Source organism: Coccidioides immitis (assembly GCF_000149335.2).
Source record: "Coccidioides immitis RS genomic scaffold supercont3.1, whole genome shotgun sequence".
Lineage (NCBI taxonomy): Eukaryota > Fungi > Ascomycota > Eurotiomycetes > Onygenales > Onygenaceae > Coccidioides > Coccidioides immitis.
In genome coordinates this window covers 8,415,007-8,439,651 of record NW_004504310.1, presented here as the reverse complement: position 1 = coordinate 8,439,651, position 24,645 = coordinate 8,415,007, and the positions used below count along the sequence as shown (strand labels likewise).

Genomic DNA, 24,645 nt, shown 5'->3' with positions numbered 1-24,645 from the left:
GGTGTACTTCACTACAGTAATCCAGCTCTCCTTCAGCACCCTCTTAGCTACCACTTGATGGAGAAGGCCCTGGATCTTCTTGTCATGAAGCTTTTGCATGATCTTTTTCAGATCAAGTAGCTCCTCCACTGTCAAGCCAAGCATAGCTTTAACATGAGTCTCATTCATTGTTATCACATTGTACTGGGAGGAATATCATGTCAGTATTTCTTGATCTGATGTCATGCAGAAATCAGACAGTGGCACAGCAAATCTTTTTGAATTTCACTATCTTTCCAAAATGAAGCAGGACCTTGACTTTATGACATATGATTCTTGATGCTGGACAGCTGCTCAATCTCTCATGATGGTTCTTGACAGTGATTCAGCATCTTCAGATGTTCAGTCAGCTCTGATCTCAGTGTCTTATGATGCTTAAGTGGGTGATGCTGAACTTACAATGCAGCTATTGAATACTGGGAGGAATAATCAAGAGATTTCAAAGTCAATGCAATTGTGGTTGAGAAGGTTGTCAGAATCAGAAATGTTGTGGGTGAGAAGCAAAGCCTGAAGCAAAATGTTGATGTGAAGTGAATGTAAACATTACAGAATCCCTCTGACCCCATGATCACATTGAACCCTCATGATGAATGCCATTTACTGTAATTGGTGACTCATCATTATTTTTGCTTCTCAGTCTGTCCTCAATTCTACATGTCAAAAAGCCATCCAAGGCCTGCCCCACAATATCTTGTCAACCACTGCTGATCCATCTTCTATCACATTTTCATTGCCTCACTAAGTGCCTGCCTGCCCAGGCAGTGCAGCCAAGCAGCATGAGCTGCAGATACTGGATTCATGGAAAATGCCAGTTTGATGATTGCTGTAAGTTTCAGCACAGCCTGTCAACACAAGCATCTGGAGATGACACCCCAAGTAAAATTAAAAAAAAGGAGATAGCCCACTGCAAGTTCTGGCTGAGAGAAAACTGCATTTGAGGAACAAAATGCTGGTTTGAACATGTTCCAGCAGAAAAGAGATGTGCCCTGCAGGATGAGTATAGCAAAGATATAAGCTCAAGAGTCCTATTCTGTGGCAATTTTCTTGATCATGGCTGACTGCAGCACAGAGCTAGACCACATGTATGAGTGTTCTGTCTGCAGGAAGACAACAATACTCATAATCTTTCCAGTGCTATCAAACTGCATCCATTGCATTTGTCCAGATAAGAGACTCTGTTTAGTGATGTGCTTGTTGCAATACTGATACTGATGGAGGCCCACAGAGTGCATCACAATCATTTAAGAACAGGACAAGAATGGATTGCTCTGGATATCAGACAACAATCTGCTGAAAAACAGAGAATGTTGCCCACTGTGTCATTCCTTCATCTATTTTGTTGTGATGGCCTCAGTCTGGCCACTCACTAAAGATGAGCACTCAGCCACAATCAAGCAGTATCTGAGATATCAAAAGAAAACACCATGCTGGTTCTTTGAAGCCAGCTTCAGGAAATGAAGACAGAATGAATATAAGGCAGAGTATCTTTATTATTTCTGAAGAAACAGATACTACTTCAAGCACCAACTTCCTGGTTCAACCACTCCCTTCCACTTCAAATAGCCTTTTGTGCAGGCAATGATGGACCAACAGCAGAAGGCAAGAAGAGAAAAGACACTAGAAGTGTCTCTAGAGATGGCTGGCATCCAGTCAATCCCAGACATCTATAACATTGACTCTGATGAGGACTCAGAGGATGGAATGCCCATGACTGAAGAAGAAGATCAAGAGCTGGTGACCATGAGACAGATCCTCTCAAGAGCTGAGTTACTTATATGGGTTGTTGATAGAGAATTTGAACAGATATGTCAACATGCACAGCTGGAACAGGAGTGATGGGCACAAGAGAATCATAAAGAGCAGCTACTTCAGCCATATCAATTCTGGTAGTGCAGCACCAACAGTGAAATTCAAAAACCAATAGCTAATGCAGAGATGAAAATTCATTCTAATTTCAAGATTTTGTGCTTGTTTATCTTTCTTAATTTCCTTGATGCAGCAGGGAAAGTGACTGCAAATGTTTGCCATCAGTTTTAACCATCAATTTTGACCATTGTCAATTTTGGCTGTTGTGACCAATTTTGGCCGTGTCAATTTTTACTATCATCAATTTTTACAGTCAATTTTGGCTGTGTCAATTTTGGCTGTGTCAATTTTGACCGCTGTGACCAATTTTGGCTGGCATCAATTTTGGCTGTCATCAATTTTGACCATCATCAATTTTGACTGTCAATTTTGGCGTCATCAATTTTGACCATCATCAATTTTTACTGTCAATTTTGGTGTTGTCAATTTTGACCATTAATTTTGGCATTGTCAATTTTGACTGACAATTTTGGCATCATCAATTTTGACTGTCAATTTTGACCATTGTCAATTTTGACCAACAATTTTGGCATCATCAATTTTGACCATCGTCAATTTTGACCGACAATTTTGGTGTCATCAATTTTGGTGTCATCAATTTTGACCATTGTCAATTTTGGCCGTCATCAATTTTGACCATCAATTTTGGCGTTGTCAATTTTGACCATCACCAATTTTGACCATTGTCAATTTTGGTGTCATCAATTTTGACCATCAATTTTGACCATCATCAATTTTTACCATCAATTTTGGTGTCATCAATTTTGACTGTCAATTTTGGCGTTGTCAATTTTGACCATTGTCAATTTTTACCGTCAATTTTGGCGTCATCAATTTTGACTGACAATTTTGGCGTCATCAATTTTGACCGTCAACTTTGACCGTCATCAATTTTTACTGTCAATTTTGGTGTCATCAATTTTGACCATCATCAATTTTGACTGTCAATTTTGGTGTTGTCAATTTTGACCATTGTCAATTTTTACCATCAATTTTGGCGTTGTCAATTTTGACTGACAATTTTGGCGTCATCAATTTTGACCATCAATTTTGACCATCATCAATTTTGACCAACAATTTTGGCGTCATCAATTTTGACCATTGTCAATTTTGACCGACAATTTTGGTGTCATCAATTTTGGCGTTGTCAATTTTGACCATCATCAATTTTGGCTGTCATCAATTTTGACCATCAATTTTGGCGTCGTCAATTTTGACCATCAATTTTGACCATCAATTTTGACCATCATCAATTTTGGCGTTGTCAATTTTGACCATCATCAATTTTGGCTGTCGTCAATTTTGACCATCAATTTTGGCGTCATCAATTTTGACTGTCAATTTTGACCATCAATTTTGACCATCGTCAATTTTGGCGTTGTCAATTTTGACTGTCAATTTTGGTGTTGTCAATTTTGACCATCAATTTTGGCGTTGTCAATTTTGACTGTCAATTTTGACCATCAATTTTGACCATCGTCAATTTTGGCGTTGTCAATTTTGACTGTCAATTTTGGTGTTGTCAATTTTGACCATCAATTTTGGCTGGCATCAATTTTGGCTGTCATCAATTTTGACCGTCATCAATTTTGACTGTCAATTTTGGCGTCATCAATTTTGACCATCATCAATTTTTACTGTCAATTTTGGTGTTGTCAATTTTGACCATTAATTTTGGCATTGTCAATTTTGACTGACAATTTTGGCATCATCAATTTTGACTGTCAATTTTGACCATTGTCAATTTTGACCAACAATTTTGGCATCATCAATTTTGACCATCGTCAATTTTGACCGACAATTTTGGTGTCATCAATTTTGGTGTCATCAATTTTGACCATTGTCAATTTTGGCCGTCATCAATTTTGACCATCAATTTTGGCGTTGTCAATTTTGACCATCACCAATTTTGACCATTGTCAATTTTGGTGTCATCAATTTTAACCATCAATTTTGACCATCATCAATTTTTACCATCAATTTTGGTGTCATCAATTTTGACTGTCAATTTTGGCGTTGTCAATTTTGACCATTGTCAATTTTTACCGTCAATTTTGGCGTCATCAATTTTGACTGACAATTTTGGCGTCATCAATTTTGACCGTCAACTTTGACCGTCATCAATTTTTACTGTCAATTTTGGTGTCATCAATTTTGACCATCATCAATTTTGACTGTCAATTTTGGTGTTGTCAATTTTGACCATTGTCAATTTTTACCATCAATTTTGGCGTTGTCAATTTTGACTGACAATTTTGGCGTCATCAATTTTGACCATCAATTTTGACCATCATCAATTTTGACCAACAATTTTGGCGTTGTCAATTTTGACCATTGTCAATTTTTACCGTCAATTTTGGCGTCATCAATTTTGACTGACAATTTTGGCGTCATCAATTTTGACCGTCAACTTTGACCGTCATCAATTTTTACTGTCAATTTTGGTGTCATCAATTTTGACCATCATCAATTTTGACTGTCAATTTTGGTGTTGTCAATTTTGACCATTGTCAATTTTTACCATCAATTTTGGCGTTGTCAATTTTGACTGACAATTTTGGCGTCATCAATTTTGACCATCAATTTTGACCATCATCAATTTTGACCAACAATTTTGGCGTCGTCAATTTTGACCATTGTCAATTTTGACCGACAATTTTGGTGTCATCAATTTTGGCGTTGTCAATTTTGACCATCATCAATTTTGGCTGTCATCAATTTTGACCATCAATTTTGGCGTCGTCAATTTTGACCATCAATTTTGACCATCAATTTTGACCATCATCAATTTTGGCGTTGTCAATTTTGACCATCATCAATTTTGGCTGTCGTCAATTTTGACCATCAATTTTGGCGTCATCAATTTTGACTGTCAATTTTGACCATCAATTTTGACCATCGTCAATTTTGGCGTTGTCAATTTTGACTGTCAATTTTGGTGTTGTCAATTTTGACCATCAATTTTGGCGTTGTCAATTTTGACTGTCAATTTTGACCATCATCAATTTTGGCTGTTGTCAATTTTGGCGTCATTAATCTTGACTGTCAATTTTGGTGTCATCAATTTTTGCTGCCATATTCAGTTTTGACTGTCCTGACCATCATCAGCTTTGGACTGCTATCAGTTTTGACCAGTTTTGCCTGTTGGTAAAAATCACTACCACTAAGCAAAAAATCCCTTGCATGAGTTGGTTTGGAGTATGAAATCTTGGCAACAAAAATGAACTCTTGTCTGAGGTTGATGTTAGATAATTATTTTTCCAACCCAACAAAATTCCACAACAGAAATATCACCAAATTCACAACAACATCATGCACCTCCTGCAATCTCAATAGACAAAATTAAACCACAATTTTTGAATAGCAAAAAGATCTCACAGAGAGGATTCTTTTAGTGGTAATCTTAATTAAAACCACCTACTGGTTGTGGAGAAAAAGGCCATGTAACAGAAATTACAAATTGGGTTAGCATGAAAAAGGACACTAACCCAATTTGAATTTCTGTTACATCTACATTTTTGCCAATAACTCCACAACCATCCATCATACAGACATAAGAGTACCACCGTTCAAATCATCTTGCCGAGCTGGTTAGAATGCGCCTATTTTTGTTAAAAAATATCAAGTTTTGAATGTTATGTTTTAGTGACTATTTGGTCTATAGATTGTTTTTTGTTACCTTTTATATTTTTACTGATAACTCCACAACCATCCATTGTACAGACATAAGAGTACCACCATTCAAATTGTCTCTCTGAGCTGGTTAGAGTGGGCCCATTTTTGTGAAAAAATATCAACCTTTGAATCTTATGTTTTAGTCACTATTTGCTCTATAGATTCTGTTGGTCAATTTTGGCATTCTGACATTTTCACACACACTCTTTTCACAACTCAGTCAATTCTTGTTCAAAATGGATGAAACTATATTCATTTGAAAGCTATTTCCCTACCTAACAACCTCTCCAATTTTCATGTGAATTGCCTTGCCGGTTGTTGAGATATAAGTGAAAATACATGGTGCCAGCCTCATGCCTGTCAGAAACACTTCTCACATTATTACTCAGCAACCACATGATTTTTTCATCTGAATTTTGAGAGACAACCTCAATAACACTCTTTAAACAAATTACCAAATTTTCTTTACTATATCTCTATTATTTCTTGTGTTATTACACTCTTTTTATCTGAAAAATCTCTTACCGGACACTCTCTTATTTTGATTTTTCTTGCCAAGACTCTTGCTTACTCACATTTTGTTAAGGTGTGTCAAGCTAAGCTAGAGCTCTTATCTTATCTTATCTACTTCCATCTTATCTCCCTACTTCTTCTCATCTGATCTTTGCTGTCCAGATCTCACACCAGCACTAAATCAGCTCTATCAACTTGATACTCTTGGTATAGCTAAGCCAAATTGATCCCTGCAAATTCTGACCAATCTCTACTAAATACTACTATGTTCTATACTGTTTGGTAGCTGAGAAATCAGAATTAATTAGTGAAAAATAGCTTTTCAAATACTTATAGTAACTAAGTTTTTGAACTAGGAACAAGCTTGTAAGAATTCACCTGCAAACCTCTTACACAGACAAACAACACCTGTGAGGGCCCAGAGCCTCAGCTTGTGAGCTGTTGGGAGTACATGTGTTCTTGTGAGGCACTAAGTCATGTGCTTGCAAGCACACATAAAAGGCTGCCACTGTGTGAACCTCTTGTTAAAAGCCAGTGGCAATCTTGTCTACAAGTTTGTGAGGATTGTATGTGTGGATTGGCGTGACAATAAATCTATAGGAGGAATTGTATGTAGAAAAGAGTATGTGAGATAAAAGATCTGATATTAGCAGCTATATATGACTTCTAGACAAGATTGCCACTGGCTCCCAACAAGAGGTTCACACAGTAGTGGTCTTTTATATGTGCTTGTGAGCACATGACTTAGTGTCTTGTAAGAACACATGTACTTTCAACAGCTTGCAAGCCCAGGCTCTGAATTCTTGTAGATGTTGTTTGTCTGTATAAGAGGTTTACAGATGAATTCTTACAGATTTCTCCCTCTTGTAAGTCTTGATCTCTCAAGACAGCTGTCTCATTAAAAATCTTCATGAGTAGAAAAACAAAACCTCTTGAGAAAAATAAAAATTTCCTCATAAGAAAAAGAGTACAGCCTCACTAGAGATGTGATATCAACACAACTCTAATAACACAACACAACATAACAACACAACAGAGCTCAATAACACAACAATATGTAGAGAGTCTCTATTGTTCTCACTAGCTCCATGTCACTATTAGATAATGAGTACTATCTTAAGAGAGAGCTTTCTCTTGCTTTCTCTTTCTCTTCTTTTCTTCTCTTTCTTCTCTAGCCTATATCATCATTACCAAGGTAAGTGAACCCTTCAAGCACTGCTTTGCATGAGAGGCAGGCTTGCAGGAGGTCTCTAATGATTGAAAGAATTAAAAATGGCTTTATCCAGATGTTCTGTGTGCTTGGCCTTGCAGCCACAAGTTGGTGAGTTCACTCTTGATTGTGCCTTTGCTTCATGTGGTCATGAAGTTTTGTCTTTGTGTGGGGTTTGGTTTGCAGGGAGGCTGATGCTTGCTAGAAGTTCCTGTGGATTTGCAGTCTCTTCCCTCTCTTTCTTGTGAGTTGTTGCTGCTCTCTCTTCCCCTTCTTCACCAGTTGCTGCTGCTCCTTTCCTGTCAGCTCAAGCTGTAAGTGCTTCTCACAAGCTGACATTTGGTTTGTGTGCTGATGAAGTTAGAGTTCTGCTGCTCTGTCTCCCCCCTCTGTAGTTATTGTGCTGGCCCTGGCTGAAAATGTGAGTATCCTCTATCACATTTCAGTTCACAGCTAACTCTCTCTAGATTGTTGTTGCTGTTTCCTCTGCTCTGACAGAGTTTGTGGGTGCTGTGGTCCCACAGGGTGCCTGGAATCATCCAGCACCCCCTCCTGCAAGACTGACAATGGTAGTCCCAGACCATCTTTACTCAAATGCTGCCAGCCACTACTTTTGCTGGTGCTTTGTGGGCCAACCTGGTGGTTCTCCCAGGCCTCCCACCCCATACTGGGGCACAAGCTTTGTCTGCCCATGAAAGAGCATGGTGTTGTGAGCCTATTCAAAGGCCCATGCTTATTGCTGGTTTGGATAATTCAAACCAGTTAGCTGTCTGCACCCAGCTCCACAAGAGTATTCTTGTGACTCAAGCTGGGGTCCAGCCATTACCAGGACAGAAGTGCTCTGCCTGCAAGAGAGCTCAGCAAGACTATAATAATATAGTCTTTACAGAGTGCATCTCTGCAGGCTTGAGTCAAAAATGTAATAACTGCCTATACTGTGGGCACCTTGCTTGCTCTTTCCAGCAGTAAGATTATAGGTAGTTGTTACAGGTCTTTGTGGGAGAAAGCTGGAGGCTCTTATATAGTTCTTAGCTTAGTTTTTTCTTCTTTTAAGGTCAATTCAATTTGATTCAGTTCAGCTTGGCTATGTCTTTTCTCTCCCTAACCCATTTTCTAGCTCTACTACCTCCATCCATCTCTTTTGTGAACCAGACTTGTCCGGGTTCCTACTATGAAATTGTTGGAGTAGCTTTCTCAGTGGATGAACATTACTTGTGAGAACCCATGTCTTGTTCTTCTCATTATCATAACCTTCCCAATGTACTCTGTACCACAGCTTGTGACCCTCTCTCTTTGAGTTAATTATCTTGCAGATCTGATACTCCTTTTCATTCTTGTCTGCCTTGTGAACTTTGTGATGAGGTGAGCTATTGATTTCTTTGTGGGTCTTGTGCTTGTGGAGCAGGAATACATGGAAGACATTATGAGTTTGCAGACCTGGAGGCAGCTCCAGTCTGTAAACTCATGAGCCTATCTTCTCCACAATCCTACAAGGCCCATGTCTCAACAAATCCAATTTTTTGTTAGGCTGTATGATCTTGATATTGTGAAGGTCAAGCCACACCTTGTCTTCCACCTGGAAAGTCTTTGTGGTGTGCTTCTGATTATAGTACTTCTTCTGGTAGACTTGTGTCTTTGTGAGTGATTCCTTGACCTTCTTGCAGAGTAATCTTATTGTCTCTGCCTGATTCTTTGAATTCTTGCACACATAACCATACTCCTCAGGGTCCAACAGATCCACTTGCAGATTCAACCCATATATCAGCTGAAAAGGTGATTTCTGTGTGGAGGCCTGCTGTGAGTTATTGTATGTGAACTCTGCCATTGGCAACCACATCACCCAGTCATCTTGATCATAACTGATATAGCTTTGCAGATACTGTTCTAGCACACTATTCAGTCTCTCAGTTTGACCATCAGTTTGCAGGTGGAATGCTGTACTCATTGCTCTTGCAATCTTCAAGATATGAGTCAAATCACCCCAAAATTCACTTGTGAACAGAGATTCTTGATCTGTTACTATGCTTGCAGGTAATCTGTATAATCTCACTATCTCACAAATAAAGAGATGAGCTAATTTCTCTAATGTCAGCTTCTTTGTTGTAGGGATAAAGTAAGCCATCTTTGTGAGCTGGTCCACTACAACCAGAATACAGTCAAACTGCACTTTCTCAAAATTCAGGCTTGTGGGGAGATCTGTAATAACATCCATGCTAATAGATTCTCAAGAGCAATTTGCAATTAGTAAGGGTGATAGTTCTCCTTGAGGTTTCCCACAAACTGTTCTTAAGCCCTGGCAGACCCCACAGGCTTTGCAACACTCCTTCACCAGTTCTCTTATTCTTGGCCAAAAGTATTTGTGAGCTATAAGCTTGTATGTTCTTGCTGTAGCAAAATACTCCACAAGAGATAGATCATGATGATGCCTGATCAGCTCTATTCACAAGACCTCATTCTGAGGGATGTACATGTGATCATCCCTATAGAGAATGCCCTTCTCCTCTTTCCATGTTGCAAATTTCTTCATGCCCACCTTAATGCCTTCACAGATCTTGGCTGCATAGTTGTCACTTTGCAGTAGCTTTGGCAATGATGCCAACAGGTTAAAGCTGCCCTTCTCATAAGAATTCTTCTTGTGAACCAGGTCTTTGACCTTCTGAACCTGTGTTGTGATCTTCTTCACTTTGCATGTGCCTTTCAAGACAATCTTCACAAGTAGTTTCTTGGTTGCAACCTGAAGCTTTGCAGAGGTGAGTTGTACATTCTCATCTTCTCTCTTCCCTCTCTGGTTGGGAGAAACTTGGGCTGTCAGTCCCAACTTTTTTGTGGTCTCTTGCTCCTTCACAAGCATCACCCTCAGTTAGTTTGCAGTCATGTGACTCTCTGTATCATCTAGACCAGCCTTCTTGGCATAATCAGATCTTCACAAGAGTCCATCTGCTGGGTTCTTGGTTCCTTTCACATGGTCAATCATGAACCAAAAGACTGTCAGTCTTTGTGTCCAGTGGACCTGTCTTTGTGAGAGGTCTTGAGCAGTCTGAAAATAGTGCAAGCTATCATGGTCTGTAAGAACTTGAACTGGTGTTTGCAAGCCTTCCAACCAGCAGTGCCAATATCTAAATAACTCCACAATTGTGAGCAGTTCTTGATCATGGATGCCATAGTTCATCTCTGTGGATTACATCTTCCACAAATAAAACTCAACTGGAATCCAAATGCCATCCTTCACCAGTTGTAATAGAATACTACACACTGTGAAGCCAGAGGCATCTGTTTCCAGTCTGGTCTTCTGTTTCATATCAAAATGGTGAAGTATAACAGCTTCTGTGAATGCCCTTTTCAGATCTATAAAGGCTTTGTAACCTTCCTCAGTCATGAAAGTGTTGGTCTCTCTCCTCATCTCTCTTTATGTATGCTTGCTTAGCTTTACTTCTCCTCCCTTTAAGAGAGCAGTCAGGCCACAGGCTATCTTAGAGAATCTTAAAATGAAGTGCCTGTAAAAGTTTGTGAATTCTAAGAAGATCTGAATCTCTTTCTTACTGATTGGCTCTGGCCAGTCAAGAATAGTGTCCATACAGCTCTTCTCCATAAGAATACTCTCTGATGTTATGATATACTCAAAATAATCAATCTTATGAGTATTGAACTTGCACTTTACCAGCTTGCAATAAAGGCTTGCATTCTTGAGTACCTTAAGTATCAATTTCACATGCTCCTCATGGTCTTTCTTGTGAGCCAAGTACATGATCACATCATCAAGATAGACCACTGTAAACACATCCAGATATTTGCTAAGTATCTTTATGATGTACAATTAGAAGGCTGCCAGTGCATTTGCAAGTTCAAAAAGCACTATCAAGTACTTAAATAGCTTCTATAAAGTCTGAAATGCAGTCTTCCACTTATTTCTTTTGTGAATTCTCAATCTATAATAAGCATTCTTGACATCCAACTAAGTGAATATTGCAGCTTCTGCAAGCTTATACAACACATCTTCAATCAGTAGTAGAGAATATCTATTCTTGACTGTTTTTGAATTCAGATCACAATAGTCCACACACATTCTTAGTCTGCCATTTTTCTTGAACATGAACAGAATGGGTGCTCTTCTGAATGACTTGAAAGTGCAGATGAACTCATGAGTTAGAGCACTGCTCAGATATTTATGAAGAGTCTCTTGTTCAGCTTGTGAAGGTCTGTATGTTCTTCTAAATTCTGGCTGCTTCTCTGACTCAAGATCTATAGCCAAATTATCTTTATAGTGGCAGCTTCCAAGCTCTCTTGTTACTAAACACTTCCATAAGTTTACAGTAGACTTCCAGTATCTGGAGATCTAGATCTGCTATCACCACCTGTTCTGATTTACAGAGAATTATCATATAGATGAGCTTCTCTCTCTCTACTAGCTTCAAGAGATTAACTGGTTTAACCTTTACAAGCAGGTCATAACATACAGTTTGGAACTCTAGCCTTAGTTCTCTGAAATACATCTTGAGATTATGTTGCTACAGCTAGCTCAAACCCACTAGCATCTTATTTTTTATGTTTGTGACCATCACTTGTTTATGAAATAAGTGCCAGTTTTTCTGAGAGTTACAGACTTTAAAGAATATATTTGTAATCCCTTCTGTAAAAGTAACATTCTCATAATTTATAGCAGTTTCAATCTCTATAGACATCTTGTGCACCTCTAGTGCTAGCTTTGTGGCCAATTGTGAACTAATCACTAGAGATTGACAACCAGAGTCTATTAGTGCTGACCAGGTGATACTCCTGTCAGTTGGGCTTTGCACACCTAGAACAATGGGAGAGAGAGCAAGAAGACTTTTCTTGGACAACTTCATTATATTGATTCTATCTACTTGCAGCCTCTTAATTTCCTATTTGCTACTCTTCTTCTTGAGACAGTCTTTTGTGAGGTGTCTTTTTTGGCTACACTCAAAGCACTTCCCTTCTTTTCTCAAAGCTTTGTGATTCTTGATAAGGTCTTTCCCCATCTTCTGAGCAGGTCTCTGGAGTTGACTCTTCTTATCTGTTTGTGATCTTGAGTCATCAGTCTTCATATCTCTGTAAGCACTTCCAACTGGATTGGTAGACTTTGTGTGTGAGGCATTCTTTTCAAGGGCTGCTGTCACACTTGATTGGAGTCAGGTAGTCAGTGCTACTATCTCATTAATATCATCTGGTATTTCCAGCTGTTCATCCAGTTTAGCTTGCATGGGCTCATTCAAGTTCCCTATGTATAGGTTCTTCTTCATTTTTTCAAAGCTTTCAAATTCTTTGTCAATTTCTGTTGCAAGCTCTAGGAATCATTGGTGGTAGACTTGGTCAGTTTCATCCAAACTCTTGTGAAGATTGAAGATTGCTTGTCAAGAGTTTTGTGTGCAGTTTGCTGGATCTTCTAGTCTTGTGTGTAGAAATTCCTTGAGATCATTCCAGTTATTCTTCAGTAAGTTGTTTTTGCAGTAAATCTTCCAGAGATCTTTTTCAATGTAATCAAGTTCTGTAAGGGCATATGTGAGGATTTCCTCATCATCCAATTTGCTTGTATCACAAGTGGATTCAATGCTGGAGATAAACCACTGATATTTTGTATAGGAGCCAGTCTGATAGAGCTTCATGTGTTGTGGTGATCTCAAGACTGATGGATGCTTTGTGGGTGTTGGGTTGGAGGTGGCCATATCAAGAAATTTACTTTGTGAGTGCTTTTGGGTGGCCTGGAGAGTATTCAACTTTTCTTGCCATTTTGCCATTCTCTTTAGTAGTTTGGTTTTCTCATGAAGTTGTTGGATTTCATCTCTTGATGCTAAGGTAGACTCTCTCTCTGAGGTTGCAATGCTAGTTTCAGTTTCATTTACAGTTGAGAGAGTTGAGGTGGTTTCAAGATTTATCTTCTCACAAACTTGGGTTTGTTCTTCAGGTAGGTTTTCTGCTGGTGTCCCAGGTTCACAAGCTTCAGGAGGTTGGCTTCTTCATGTTGATACCATTGTTGGGTGTCACCAAAGAAGAGTGGCAAAATGTGAGAATTGTATATGTGAATTGGCATGACAATGAATCTATAGGAGGAATTGTACATAGAAAAGAGTACACAAGGTAAAAGATCTGGTATTGGCAGCTATATATGACTTGTAGACAAGATTGTCACTGGCTCTCAACAAAAGATTCACACAGTGGCAGCCTTTTATGTGTGCTTGCAAGCATGTGACTTAGTGTCTCACAAGGACACATGTACTCCCAACAGCTTGCAAGCCCAGGCCCTGGGCCCTTGCGGGTGTTGTTCATCTGTGTAAGGGGTTCGCGGGCGAATCCTTACAGTATGGCCACCTACAGCTCATGCTAACTGAAGTAGTTTTTACTGATATGCTTGCTGCATAAAGAAATTACAGAAAATGCACTGGAATAATATTGACTCTGAAGTGTCTGAGCCAGAGTCTTGAGATAAGTGAAATTTTGGCTGGACTTACTGGATGAAATGAACATTTGTAATAAATTAAAAATGCCACTCTCCTGATCATCTCAAGCCTATAAATCTAGTAAAAATGTCAGCCTCTTTCTTCTGCCAACTTTGAGCCTACAATTGAAGCTCTCTTTTCTCCATTGCTTTATTACAATCATCTCAGATTATCTTTTTGGTAGTCTGAGACTTCATTCTCATTCCTTCTCTTCTCTTTCCTGTTCTTCCAGTTGTTGAATAGATTGCTGTTGACCATGGTAGCTTAGAGATATTCCAGTATCCAGTCATGATCTTCCAGCACAGAGACAGAGTTATATCTCTCCAGTGCTTTCACTGTACTTCAAAGAAAAAAAGCAAGAAGAACATCAAATCAGTTCCAGTTCTCACTATTAGTGATGGTGAAAAGCAGTCAACACACACTGTTAAACAGTTCTCTGTCAAGCAACATGTCTCTAGATGGTGAGTAGCAGCCCTAAATCTTATAATTCTATATATACCATCAATTAACAAGTGGTTCTAAATAAAGATCTTGCTCAAATTACTTCTTTCAACAAGAGTACACCATCTTCAAGTCCCATAAATGTTCCTGCATGTACATTATACAACAGCAAGCTCAATCTGAAAAGCCAGAATTAATAGCTATCTAGCTCTTAATCAGTAACACCAGAAAAGATTTTGACTTCTAAGAATTCCATTTCATATCAGACAAGTAACAGGCACTCAGAGGTGATCTGTCCAGAGAATAGAAAAGAAAAAGCATCTAGATTGAGCCAGAGCTCAGTCTTGAAGAACAGCTGCTTTCAGAAATAATCAAGACTCTTGCTCAGCAGCTCTCAAGTGTTAACACCAATCCAGACACCAGAGAGAGAGCAAGAGACATGGAAATAGTTCTTCTGCTTGACTGACAACTCTTCTGATGCTGACATCAGCTATCTCAGAAATCATTATTAACAATCAAGCACAATTAATTTATTAGCAGCATACTTGATATTGACTTCAGACCTGAATGTGAATCTGGATGAATGGAATTACATTAACAACTTAGTATGGAGAGGTTCAAGAGAATACTTGCTTTATAAATAGCAGAGAGAGATCAGGTGTATGAAGAATATAATAGAAAGAAGAGCAAATTGCAGAAGCAGGCATTACAGATGGCCATACATTCAAACAAGATGATCTGCTGAAGAGATCACAAGACTGATACAGCTGTAAGAGAGATACAGTAATAACTGGACTTTGATCAAAGAGCTGGACAAGAATATGCCTGAGCCCAGACTGTGGAACTGTATACAGGTGGATCTTAAGAATCAGATGTGAAATGTGAAGATTAGTCTTATAAGATATGCAGTAGCCTTCTGTATGAGGCAGTCTGGTCTTGTAAACTAACATTTGACCACAGAAGAGGTTATCCAGTACCAGATGACTACTGTCAGATTCATCTAGATAACCAGCATCTGAAATCAATTGCATGAGAGTAGCTAAGATAACAAGAATGAGAATAGCTTCCAGGCACCCTAGCATGATTGGACAAGTGTTATGAATTCAATAAGATGGTTGGAGAAAGATTTCATATACAGCATGGCAGAAGGGAAGCAGCCTATTAAGCTGACTTAGAGAAATAGTTGTTTCAAGCTAATCAGATACTTTGCCTGTGAAGTCACTGCTGGACATGCTGTATAAAATTTGGCAATTCTGGCTTGAATTATATGCATCCATTAGCAAATCACAGTAGCAGGAAATATCATGCTGAAAACATCAGAATGAGAGTAAAAGAAGACACTGTAGCAGATTCAAGATAATACAAGAAAAGCTGAAGATAATAGATCTATAAAAGAGAAGATATACAAATGATAAAATTCAGACTTCTGTCACCTAATTCAGAGAATTCATCTTGCAGTCAATGTTTGCAGATGAAAACCAGCAGTCAAAATTGACAACAGCCAAAATTGACAGCCAGAATTGATAGTCAAAATTGACAGTAAAAATTGACAGTCAAAATTAACAACAGTAAAAATTGGTCATGGTAGTCAAAATTAACAACACCAAAATTGACAACAGTAAAAATTGACAGTAAAAATTGACAACAGTAAAAATTGATGATCAAAATTAACAACAGTAAAAATTGGTCATGGTAGTCAAAATTAACAACACCAAAATTGACAACAGTAAAAATTGACAGTAAAAATTGACAGTCAAAATTGACAGTAAAAATTGACAGTCAAAATTGACAACAGTAAAAATTAATGGTCAAAATTGACAATACCAAAATTGACAACACCAAAATTGACACCAGCCAAAATTGGTCATGGTGGTCAAAATTGACAGTAAAAATTAACAGTCAAAATTGACAACAGTAAAAATTAATGGTCAAAATCGACAATACCAAAATTGACAACACCAAAATTGACACCAGCCAAAATTGGTCATGGTGGTCAAAATTGACAACAGTAAAAATTGACAGTCAAAATTGACAATGCCAAAATTGACAGTAAAAACTGATGACAGTAAAAATTGATGATGCCAAAATTGACAGTCAAAATTGACAACACCAAAATTGACAGTCAAAATTGACAACAGCCAAAATTGACAGTGAAAATTGACAACAGTAAAAATTGACAGTAAAAATTGATGATAGTCAAAATTGACAACACCAAAATTGACACCAGCCAAAATTGGTCACAGTAGTCAAAATTAACAATACCAAAATTGGCAGTAAAAATTGACAGTAAAAATTAATGACAGTCAAAATTGACAACACCAAAATTGACACCAGTCAAAATTGATCATGGTAGTCAAAATTAACAACACCAAAATTGACAGTAAAAATTGACAGTCAAAATTAACAACAGTCAAAATTGATGACACCAAAATTGACAACAGTAAAAATTGACAGTAAAAATTGACAGTCAAAATTAACAGTAAAAATTGACAGTCAAAATTAACAACAGTAAAAATTGATGGTCAAAATTGATGACAGTAAAAATTGACAGTAAAAATTGATGACAGTCAAAATTAACAATGCCAAAATTGACAACAGTAAAGATGATGATCAAAATTGACAGTAAAAATTGATGACAGTCAAAATTGACACCAGCCAAAATTGATCACAGCAGTCAAAATTGACAATGCCAAAATTGACAGTAAAAATTGACAGTAAAAATTGATGACAGTCAAAATTAACAATGCCAAAATTGACAACAGTAAAGATGATGATCAAAATTGACAGTAAAAATTGATGACAGTCAAAATTGACACCAGCCAAAATTGATCACAGCAGTCAAAATTGACAATGCCAAAATTGACAGTAAAAATTGACAGTAAAAATTGATGACAGTCAAAATTGACAATGCCAAAATTGACAACAGTAAAGATGATGATCAAAATTGACAGTAAAAATTGATGATGGTAAAAATTGACAGTAAAAATTAATGACAGTAAAAATTAACAGTAAAAATTGACAACAGTCAAAATTAACAATCCCAAAATTGACAGTGAAAATTGATGACAGTAAAAATTGATGATGGTAAAAATTGACAGTAAAAATTAATGACAGTAAAAATTAACAGTAAAAATTGACAACAGTCAAAATTAACAATCCCAAAATTGACAGTGAAAATTGATGACAGTAAAAATTGATGACAGTAAAAATTGACAGTAAAAATTGATGACAGTAAAAATTGACAATGCCAAAATTGACAGTAAAAATTGACAGTCAAAATTGATGACAGTAAAAATTGACAGTAAAAATTAACAACAGTAAAAATTGATGGTCAAAATTGACACCAGCCAAAATTGGTCACGGCAGTCAAAATTGATGATGCCAAAATTGACAGTAAAAATTGACAGTCAAAATTGATGATGATAAAAATTGACAGTAAAAATTGATGATGGTAAAAATTGATGGTCAAAATTGATGGTCAAAATTGACAACAGTAAAAATTGACAGTCAAAATTGACAGCAGCCACAATTGATAACAGTCAAAATCAGCAGCCATGACTAATAACAGTGAAACTTGACAGCTAAACTTAATGGTTAAAACACATCTTGTGCATCTGCAACAGGTTCAGCTCATTAAAAACCAGCAGTCAAAATTGACAACAATGAAAATTGATGATAGAAATTGGTACTCAACACTCACAGTCAATAGTCTGCAGCCTCATTCTTTGGAGGAACTGTGTTCCAGTTGATATTAGTATTAGCCATTGTTGATGGCCAACATTGGCAGTTAGGATTGATCAGAGAAAGCCAGTATCACTATAAGCAACTCAAATTAAACATGTTCAGATATTCTGCTGCACCATACTTAAAGATTGTAAAGCTTAAGCAGCATCTCAAGCTCCAGACTGGAAAAAGAGACTTAGCATCAGCATGTCATGACACATCATATACATCTCTGGGCAAGGGAATTCTCCTTCTTGAATGAAAGACCACAGGTGCCATACCAATAGTTAATGGTATCAGAGAATATGCTGGCCCAAATTTGGTAGAGTACTAATATTAGCTGGTTACACCATCACCAGACTGAAGGCTTATTAGCATATCTGACCATCAAGTATTCAGCATCAACATGACTATGGTGGAAGATATGATGGATGGCTTTCAGCTGAAATTGCTTTGATTGAATCTAACTACTGATCTATTCAACTCTGTAGAACAAATCATCTAGAACAAACAGTCATGATTATTCTATATATCTCTAATAATATTCAGGCATCTTGATAGAAGCACTGCATGGTCCTTGGGTGTTTCTTTTTAAATTTTACAGCCATGCAGCCATGCCAGGCCTTATACTATATTCAGATCAATCATGTCTTGAACTATGCCAGTCTCTCTCTGCAGTAATATCACCAGTTCATTAAAACTCTTTCATATTGCCTGCTGGTCAAGAATGTTGCTTTCAATCTGAACATCTCTGCACATCAGATGATAGATATATATGACCTTGTTAATCTGCCTGTAGTGACAGATGTGTGTCTTGTCCTGGATCTCATCTCTCTCCAACCAGCTTGGGCTCAGCAGAATAAGTTGGAAGATATAAATACAGGTGTAGCTTATGTCTAGAATCTCCAGAGTGCTGATCAGAATGTCTGGACTGGCATCAGTCTTATCTTCAGGCAGTGGCAGGTTCTGATTAAAGGTGTTGATGCACATGTTTCAGTTCTCAACACTTATACTGCTATAGACTGCTGTAATACAGTAGTCTTGCTTCTGCAGCCACTGTATAGAAAGTTAGCTGGAGAAGAAAATATAAGAAAAGAGAATGCAGTAATCTATTATCTCAAGCATGTGAATTATACAGAAGAATTCTGTCAGGATAATAATCTTTTCTGGATACCTATAATAGTCTCTCCTCATGCTCTGCAGGATGTGTTGAATTACATAATACTTGAAGCTGAAATTAGCCAGAGTATCAATTACATGAATGTACAGTGCCTTCTTGTCTTCACCAGCATGCCATCTGTTCTCCAACATCTTCTTGTTAGTGAGCTTGAGCTTGTATTGCTTGATCTTCATGAGATTCAGAAGAGCTGGAAAGATAGTAATGATCTGATTTATATGCAACTTCTTAAAAAAGATTTGGCTGGAAAGCTCAGATTTAGATTCTTGATTATGCTTCTTTCATTCCTGCAGGCTTCTTATATAGCTGTCTTTTAGTTTTTGAATTTCATGCTGCTCATGCTGCTGGAGCTTGTCTCTGATCTTGAGCTCTAGACTGCAGAGAATATCATGATGATGATTGTAGAGCAGCCTTATGATAAGTTTGTTGAACTAACTTGTCTCAGTAATGCAGTAGATTATTAGATACTCAAGCATCTGACTAAACTGGTGTACTGCTGACCAGAACTTAATCTGTTCTGTTCTGGACAGCTGCTTCTTGCTGATCAGTAGCTGTACTCTGGCTGAGAGAGTCTTCTATTAATCAGGTTTGACAAATTACAGTCTGGTGTCATTATCTCATTCATTAAAGACCAGTATTGTCATCCAGAAGAGCATATCTGTTGATTCTTTATTATACAGTGTTCCGGAGAGCAGTCAGATGACTGGAGCATAGTCTTGCTTCTCTGTAGCTGCATTAATCTCTTGAAACTGCCTGATGATCTTGCTGTCAAAGCTCTTCTTCTGATGACATTCATCTTGAATTACAGCTTGCCATTACAATTGCTAGGCATCTTGTTTCTAAATGTTACAGAAAGATATTATCATACAGCTGGAGAGCAAGTCTGGCATGATCAGAAACATGTGCTAATAATCCTGCTGGAGATCCAGATCATGTTGTCTCAGCATCACATGCTGTATAATCTGTATAAATGTGTGGCCCAAGTTGCCAATCTTTATGGAAGTTAAGTCTCCATGGTCAATAAAGAGATTCAGTTTCAGACAGTTCTCTGAGTTACAGAGGATAGGGTTAGCCCACTTTCTCACTCAGATGAGAAGAAGACCTTTGGGCACTATCACCAGCATTGCATCTTGTAGTGGTTGACTCAGATAGCATACAGTCATTCCATCCAGAATACAGCCATACAGAATGGAGAACATATTCTAAGAGAGATATCTTAGATAATGCTGCTTTAAACTCTTGTGTTCTTCTTTTATATTCATGACTACAGAGAGATACTTATTGACCATTGCAGAATTCTTACAGTACTGTTTGATGTACAGATGGTTGTAGATAATTCAGGCACTTAGAACAAAGTATAATATCATCTTTATGGTTTTGCCAATTCCCATCTTATTAGTGATGAATCCATCTTGCTCTAACTCTTGATTCTTGAGAAGCATTCAGAATGTGCAGTAAAGCTGGTGAGATGGAATATCTTGCAGCATGCCACAGATAAGAATCTTTCTAATTAAGTTCATGCTATTATTTTCATTCTGCAGGAGCATGAAGAAACTGATAAAATTCTGTCATGTTTAGCTATCCATCTGCTTATATTAAAATCTGCCAGACTTGATGAGTTCTGCTGAATCAACTTGCTCAGTATTGCTCTTATACTGATTTGTAGCTCAGATTCCAGTTGTGTCATCTTGTCAAGAAACTCATAACTCATATCTAAAAGTAAAGTGTCATCACTATTAATCATCTTAACATTCAGAAAGTGGCACTCTTGTTAAATTTCATGGAATAAGATTGGTGGGCTCTCTTTTTGAATTTCACTGGATGATGCTGGTGGATATTTATGTTGAATTTCACTGTTCTTGATTAGTGCTGATGTTGTTCTTGAAACTGGCTGCTTAACCACAATATGTACAGGTGTAAAGTTACATTTACAGTCATCTCTAATCTGAATTGGACCATCTTGAGAATCCTGAGCTTTAGTAAAGGCAGTAAGGATAGCATCTGGATTTGATAAATCTATTATGGTGTTCAAGTTCATTGAAGTGTCTGGATGATTGGCCATGCTATTAATTTCTTGTTAAATTTCACAGAATAGGGTTGGTGGGCCCTCTTTTTGAATTTCACTGAATGAAGCTGGCAGATATTTATTTTAAATTTTGCTGTTCTTGATTAGTGCTGATGTTGTTCTTGAAACTGGCTGAATTGAGCCATCTTGAGAATTCTGAGCTTCAGTAGAGACAGTAAGAATAGCATCTGTATTTGATGAATCTATTACAGTGTCCAAGTCTATTGAAGTATCTGAATGGCTAGCCATGCTATCAATTTCATTAAAGCCATTCTTGTAATTATAATGCAGCTTATTAACAGTTGTGTCCACATGCATGCTGTTCTGGAGACTGTCTTGATTATATCAAGAGAGAGAACAAGAGAAAGATAGTATAGATGCAGAAGATAGCAAGTGTATAATAATTTAGTATTGATGGATTGCAGGCATATTATAGTACCCATCACTATCTAAGAACTCTGTCTCTAGATCTTCAGACATGTTCCCATCATTATTGGAGCTGGTAACTGATGCAATTTGTCTTTTTTGAATTTCACAGATATAGGTGGACTCTATATTCCAGGCAGTAATCATAAAGTTAAGAGTCAGAAATTCATCTGTTTCTTTGCTCAGAATCTTCTTCAGCTGCATCATGTATACTGATTGCTACAGTTACTTGTTGATAATAGTGACCTGCTCATCTGAACTCTTGATAATCTGAGAGTTGCAATAAAATTTACAGTCAGTAATTAGAATACTCTGCTACTCTGTCCAATTCTTCTTGAAGAGTGTTTCCTGCCTGTCTAATGTGTGATGTGACAGCAATTTGTTAATCTGGCAGACTAATATACAGCCAGAGACTGTATTTCTGATGAAGAGAATGACTCAGTAGAGTTCTTTGGCCACTAGCATCAGAGACTTGACCAAATCCAGCACATATCATGAAGTGCTTGATGTATGAAACAGATCTCAAGAGACTCAAGTATGAAAAGAGAAGATGTTGGTCTGGAGACAGCTGTAGCCAATAATAGCTGCTAAACAGATGTTGATGAGAAAACCTGAAAGCTTACAGGCTCAGAAGATGAATCTTGCTGGATACTATACTGCTGTTATCTTGTTTTCTGGTACTGGACCTGCACAATAAGCCATACAAGTACTTCATGAATATTCTCATGATTAGACTCACTCTTCCAGGCCTGCAGGACCTTGTTGTTAAAGCTCTCTTGAGAAATAGCATACTTCACTACAGCAATCTAGCTCTCCTTCAGCACTCTCTTAGCTACTACTTAATGGAGAAGACCCTGAATCTTCTTGTTATAAAGCTCTTGCATGATCTTTTTCAGATTAAGTAGCTCCTCCACTGTCAAGTCAAGCATGGCTTTGACATGAGTCTCATTCATTGTTATTACATTGTACTGGAAGAAATATCATGTCAGTGTTTCTTGATCTGATGTCATGCAGAAATCAGATAGTAATACAGCAAATCTTTTTAAATTTCACTATCTTTTCAAAATGAAGCAGAACCTTAACTTTATGACACATAATTCTTGATGCTGGATGGCTGCTCAATCTTTCATGATAATTCTTGACAGTAGTTCAGCATCTTCAGATGTTCAGTCAGCTCTGATCTTGATGCCTTACAATGCTTAAGTAGATGATGCTGGACTTACAATGCAGCTATTGAATACTGGAAGAGATAATCAAGAGATTTCAAAGTCAATGCAATTGTGATTGGGAAGGTTATCAGAATCAGAAATATTGTGAGTGAGAAGTAAAGTCTGAAGTAAAGTATTGATGTAAAGTGAATGTAAACATTACAGAATTTCTCTAATCCCATGATTACATTGGACCCTCATGATGAATGCCATTTGCTGTAATTGGTGACTTGTTATTGATTTTACTTCTCAGTCTGTTCTCAATTCTACATATTAAAAAGCCATCTGAGGCCTGCCCCACAATATCTTGTTAACCACTGCCAATCCACCTTCTATCACATTTTTATTGTCTTGCTAAGTGCCTGCTCATTCAGGCAGTACAGCCAAGCAGCATGAGCTGCAGATACTAGATTCATGGAAAATGCCAGCTCAGTAATTGCTGCAAGTTTCAGTACAGCCTGTCAACACAAGTATCTGGAGATGACACTTCAAGTAAAATTAAAAAAAAGAAGATAGTCCACTGCAAGTTCTGGCTGAGAAGAAACTACATTTGAGAAATAAAATACTGGTTTGAACATGTTCCAGCAGAAAAGAGACACACTCTGCAGGATGAGCATGATAAAGATATAAGCTTAAGAGTTCTATTCTGTAATAATTTTCTTAATCATAACTAACTGGAGTACAGAGCTAGACCACATGTATAAGTGTCCTGTCTGCAGAAAGATAATAATATCCACAATCTTTTCAGTGCTATCAAACTGTATTCATCATATTTGTCCAGATAAGAGACTCTGTTTAGTAATGTGCTTGTTGTAATACTGATGCTGATAGAGGTCCACAGAGTGCATCACAATTATTCAAGAACAGAACAAGAATGAATTGCTCTGAATACCAGACAACAACCTGCTGAAAAACAGAAAATATTGCCTACTGTATCATTCCTTCATCTATTTTGTTGTGATGGCCTCAGTCTGGTCACTCACTAAAGACAAGCACTTGACCACAATCAAGCAGTATCTGAGATATCAAAAGAAAATACCATGCCAGTTCTTTAAAGCCAGCTTCAGAAAATGAAGGCAGAATAGATATAAGACAGAGTATCTTTATTATCTCTAGAAAAACAGATGTTACTTCAAGCATCAACTTTCTGGTTCAACCACTCTCTTCCACTTCAAATAATCTTTTGTGCAGGCAATGATGGACCAACAGCAGAAGATGAGAAGAGAAAAGACACTAGAAGTGTCTCCAGAGATGACTGACATCCAGTCAATCCCAGATATCTATAACATTGACTCTGATGAGGACTCAGAAAATGAAATACTTATGACTGAAGAAGAAGATCAAGAGCTGGTAACTATAAGACAGACTCTCTCAAGAGCTGAGTTACTTACATGGATTGTTGATAGAGAATTTGAATAAATATGTTAACATGCACAGCTGGAACAGGAGAGACAGGCACAAGAAAATCATAAAGAACAGCTACTTCAGTCATATTAATTCTGGTAGTGTAGCATCAACAGTGAAATTCAAAAATCAATAGCTAATGCAGAGATGAAAATTCATTCTAATTTCAAGATTTTGTACTTGTTTATCTTTCTTAATGTTCTTGATGCAGCAGGGAAAGTGACTGCAAATGTTTGCCATCAGTTTTGACTGTCAATTTTGACCATTATCAATTTTGGCCATTATTAATTTTAACCATCATGACCAATTTTAGCTGTGTCAATTTTTACTATCATCAATTTTTACAGTCAATTTTGGTGTCATCAATTTTGACTGTCATCAATTTTGGTGTCATCAATTTTGACCATCAATTTTGACCATCATCAATTTTTACTGTCAATTTTGAC

At 37.4% G+C, this 24,645-nt stretch overlaps 2 protein-coding genes across 2 annotated transcripts; one reads left to right on the top strand and one right to left on the bottom strand.

Annotated features, from left to right (window-relative positions):
- Positions 1 to 7,365: 7,365 nt before the first annotated feature.
- On the top strand, positions 7,366 to 7,998 carry CIMG_12920 (uncharacterized protein; the record flags this gene model as incomplete). The annotated part of the gene is made up of 5 exons (XM_004445953.1): positions 7,366 to 7,414; positions 7,509 to 7,547; positions 7,610 to 7,617; positions 7,668 to 7,724; positions 7,771 to 7,998. The coding sequence occupies 5 exons, from the start codon at positions 7,366 to 7,368 to the stop codon at positions 7,996 to 7,998; spliced, it is 381 nt and encodes a 126-aa protein (XP_004446010.1).
- Positions 7,999 to 12,672: 4,674 nt separating this feature from the next.
- Positions 12,673 to 13,901, bottom strand: CIMG_12919 (uncharacterized protein; the record flags this gene model as incomplete). The annotated part of the gene is made up of 5 exons (XM_001246237.2): positions 12,673 to 13,141; positions 13,207 to 13,359; positions 13,536 to 13,585; positions 13,768 to 13,825; positions 13,879 to 13,901. The coding sequence occupies 5 exons, from the start codon at positions 13,899 to 13,901 to the stop codon at positions 12,673 to 12,675; spliced, it is 753 nt and encodes a 250-aa protein (XP_001246238.2).
- Between the last annotated feature and the right edge of the window lie 10,744 nt (positions 13,902 to 24,645).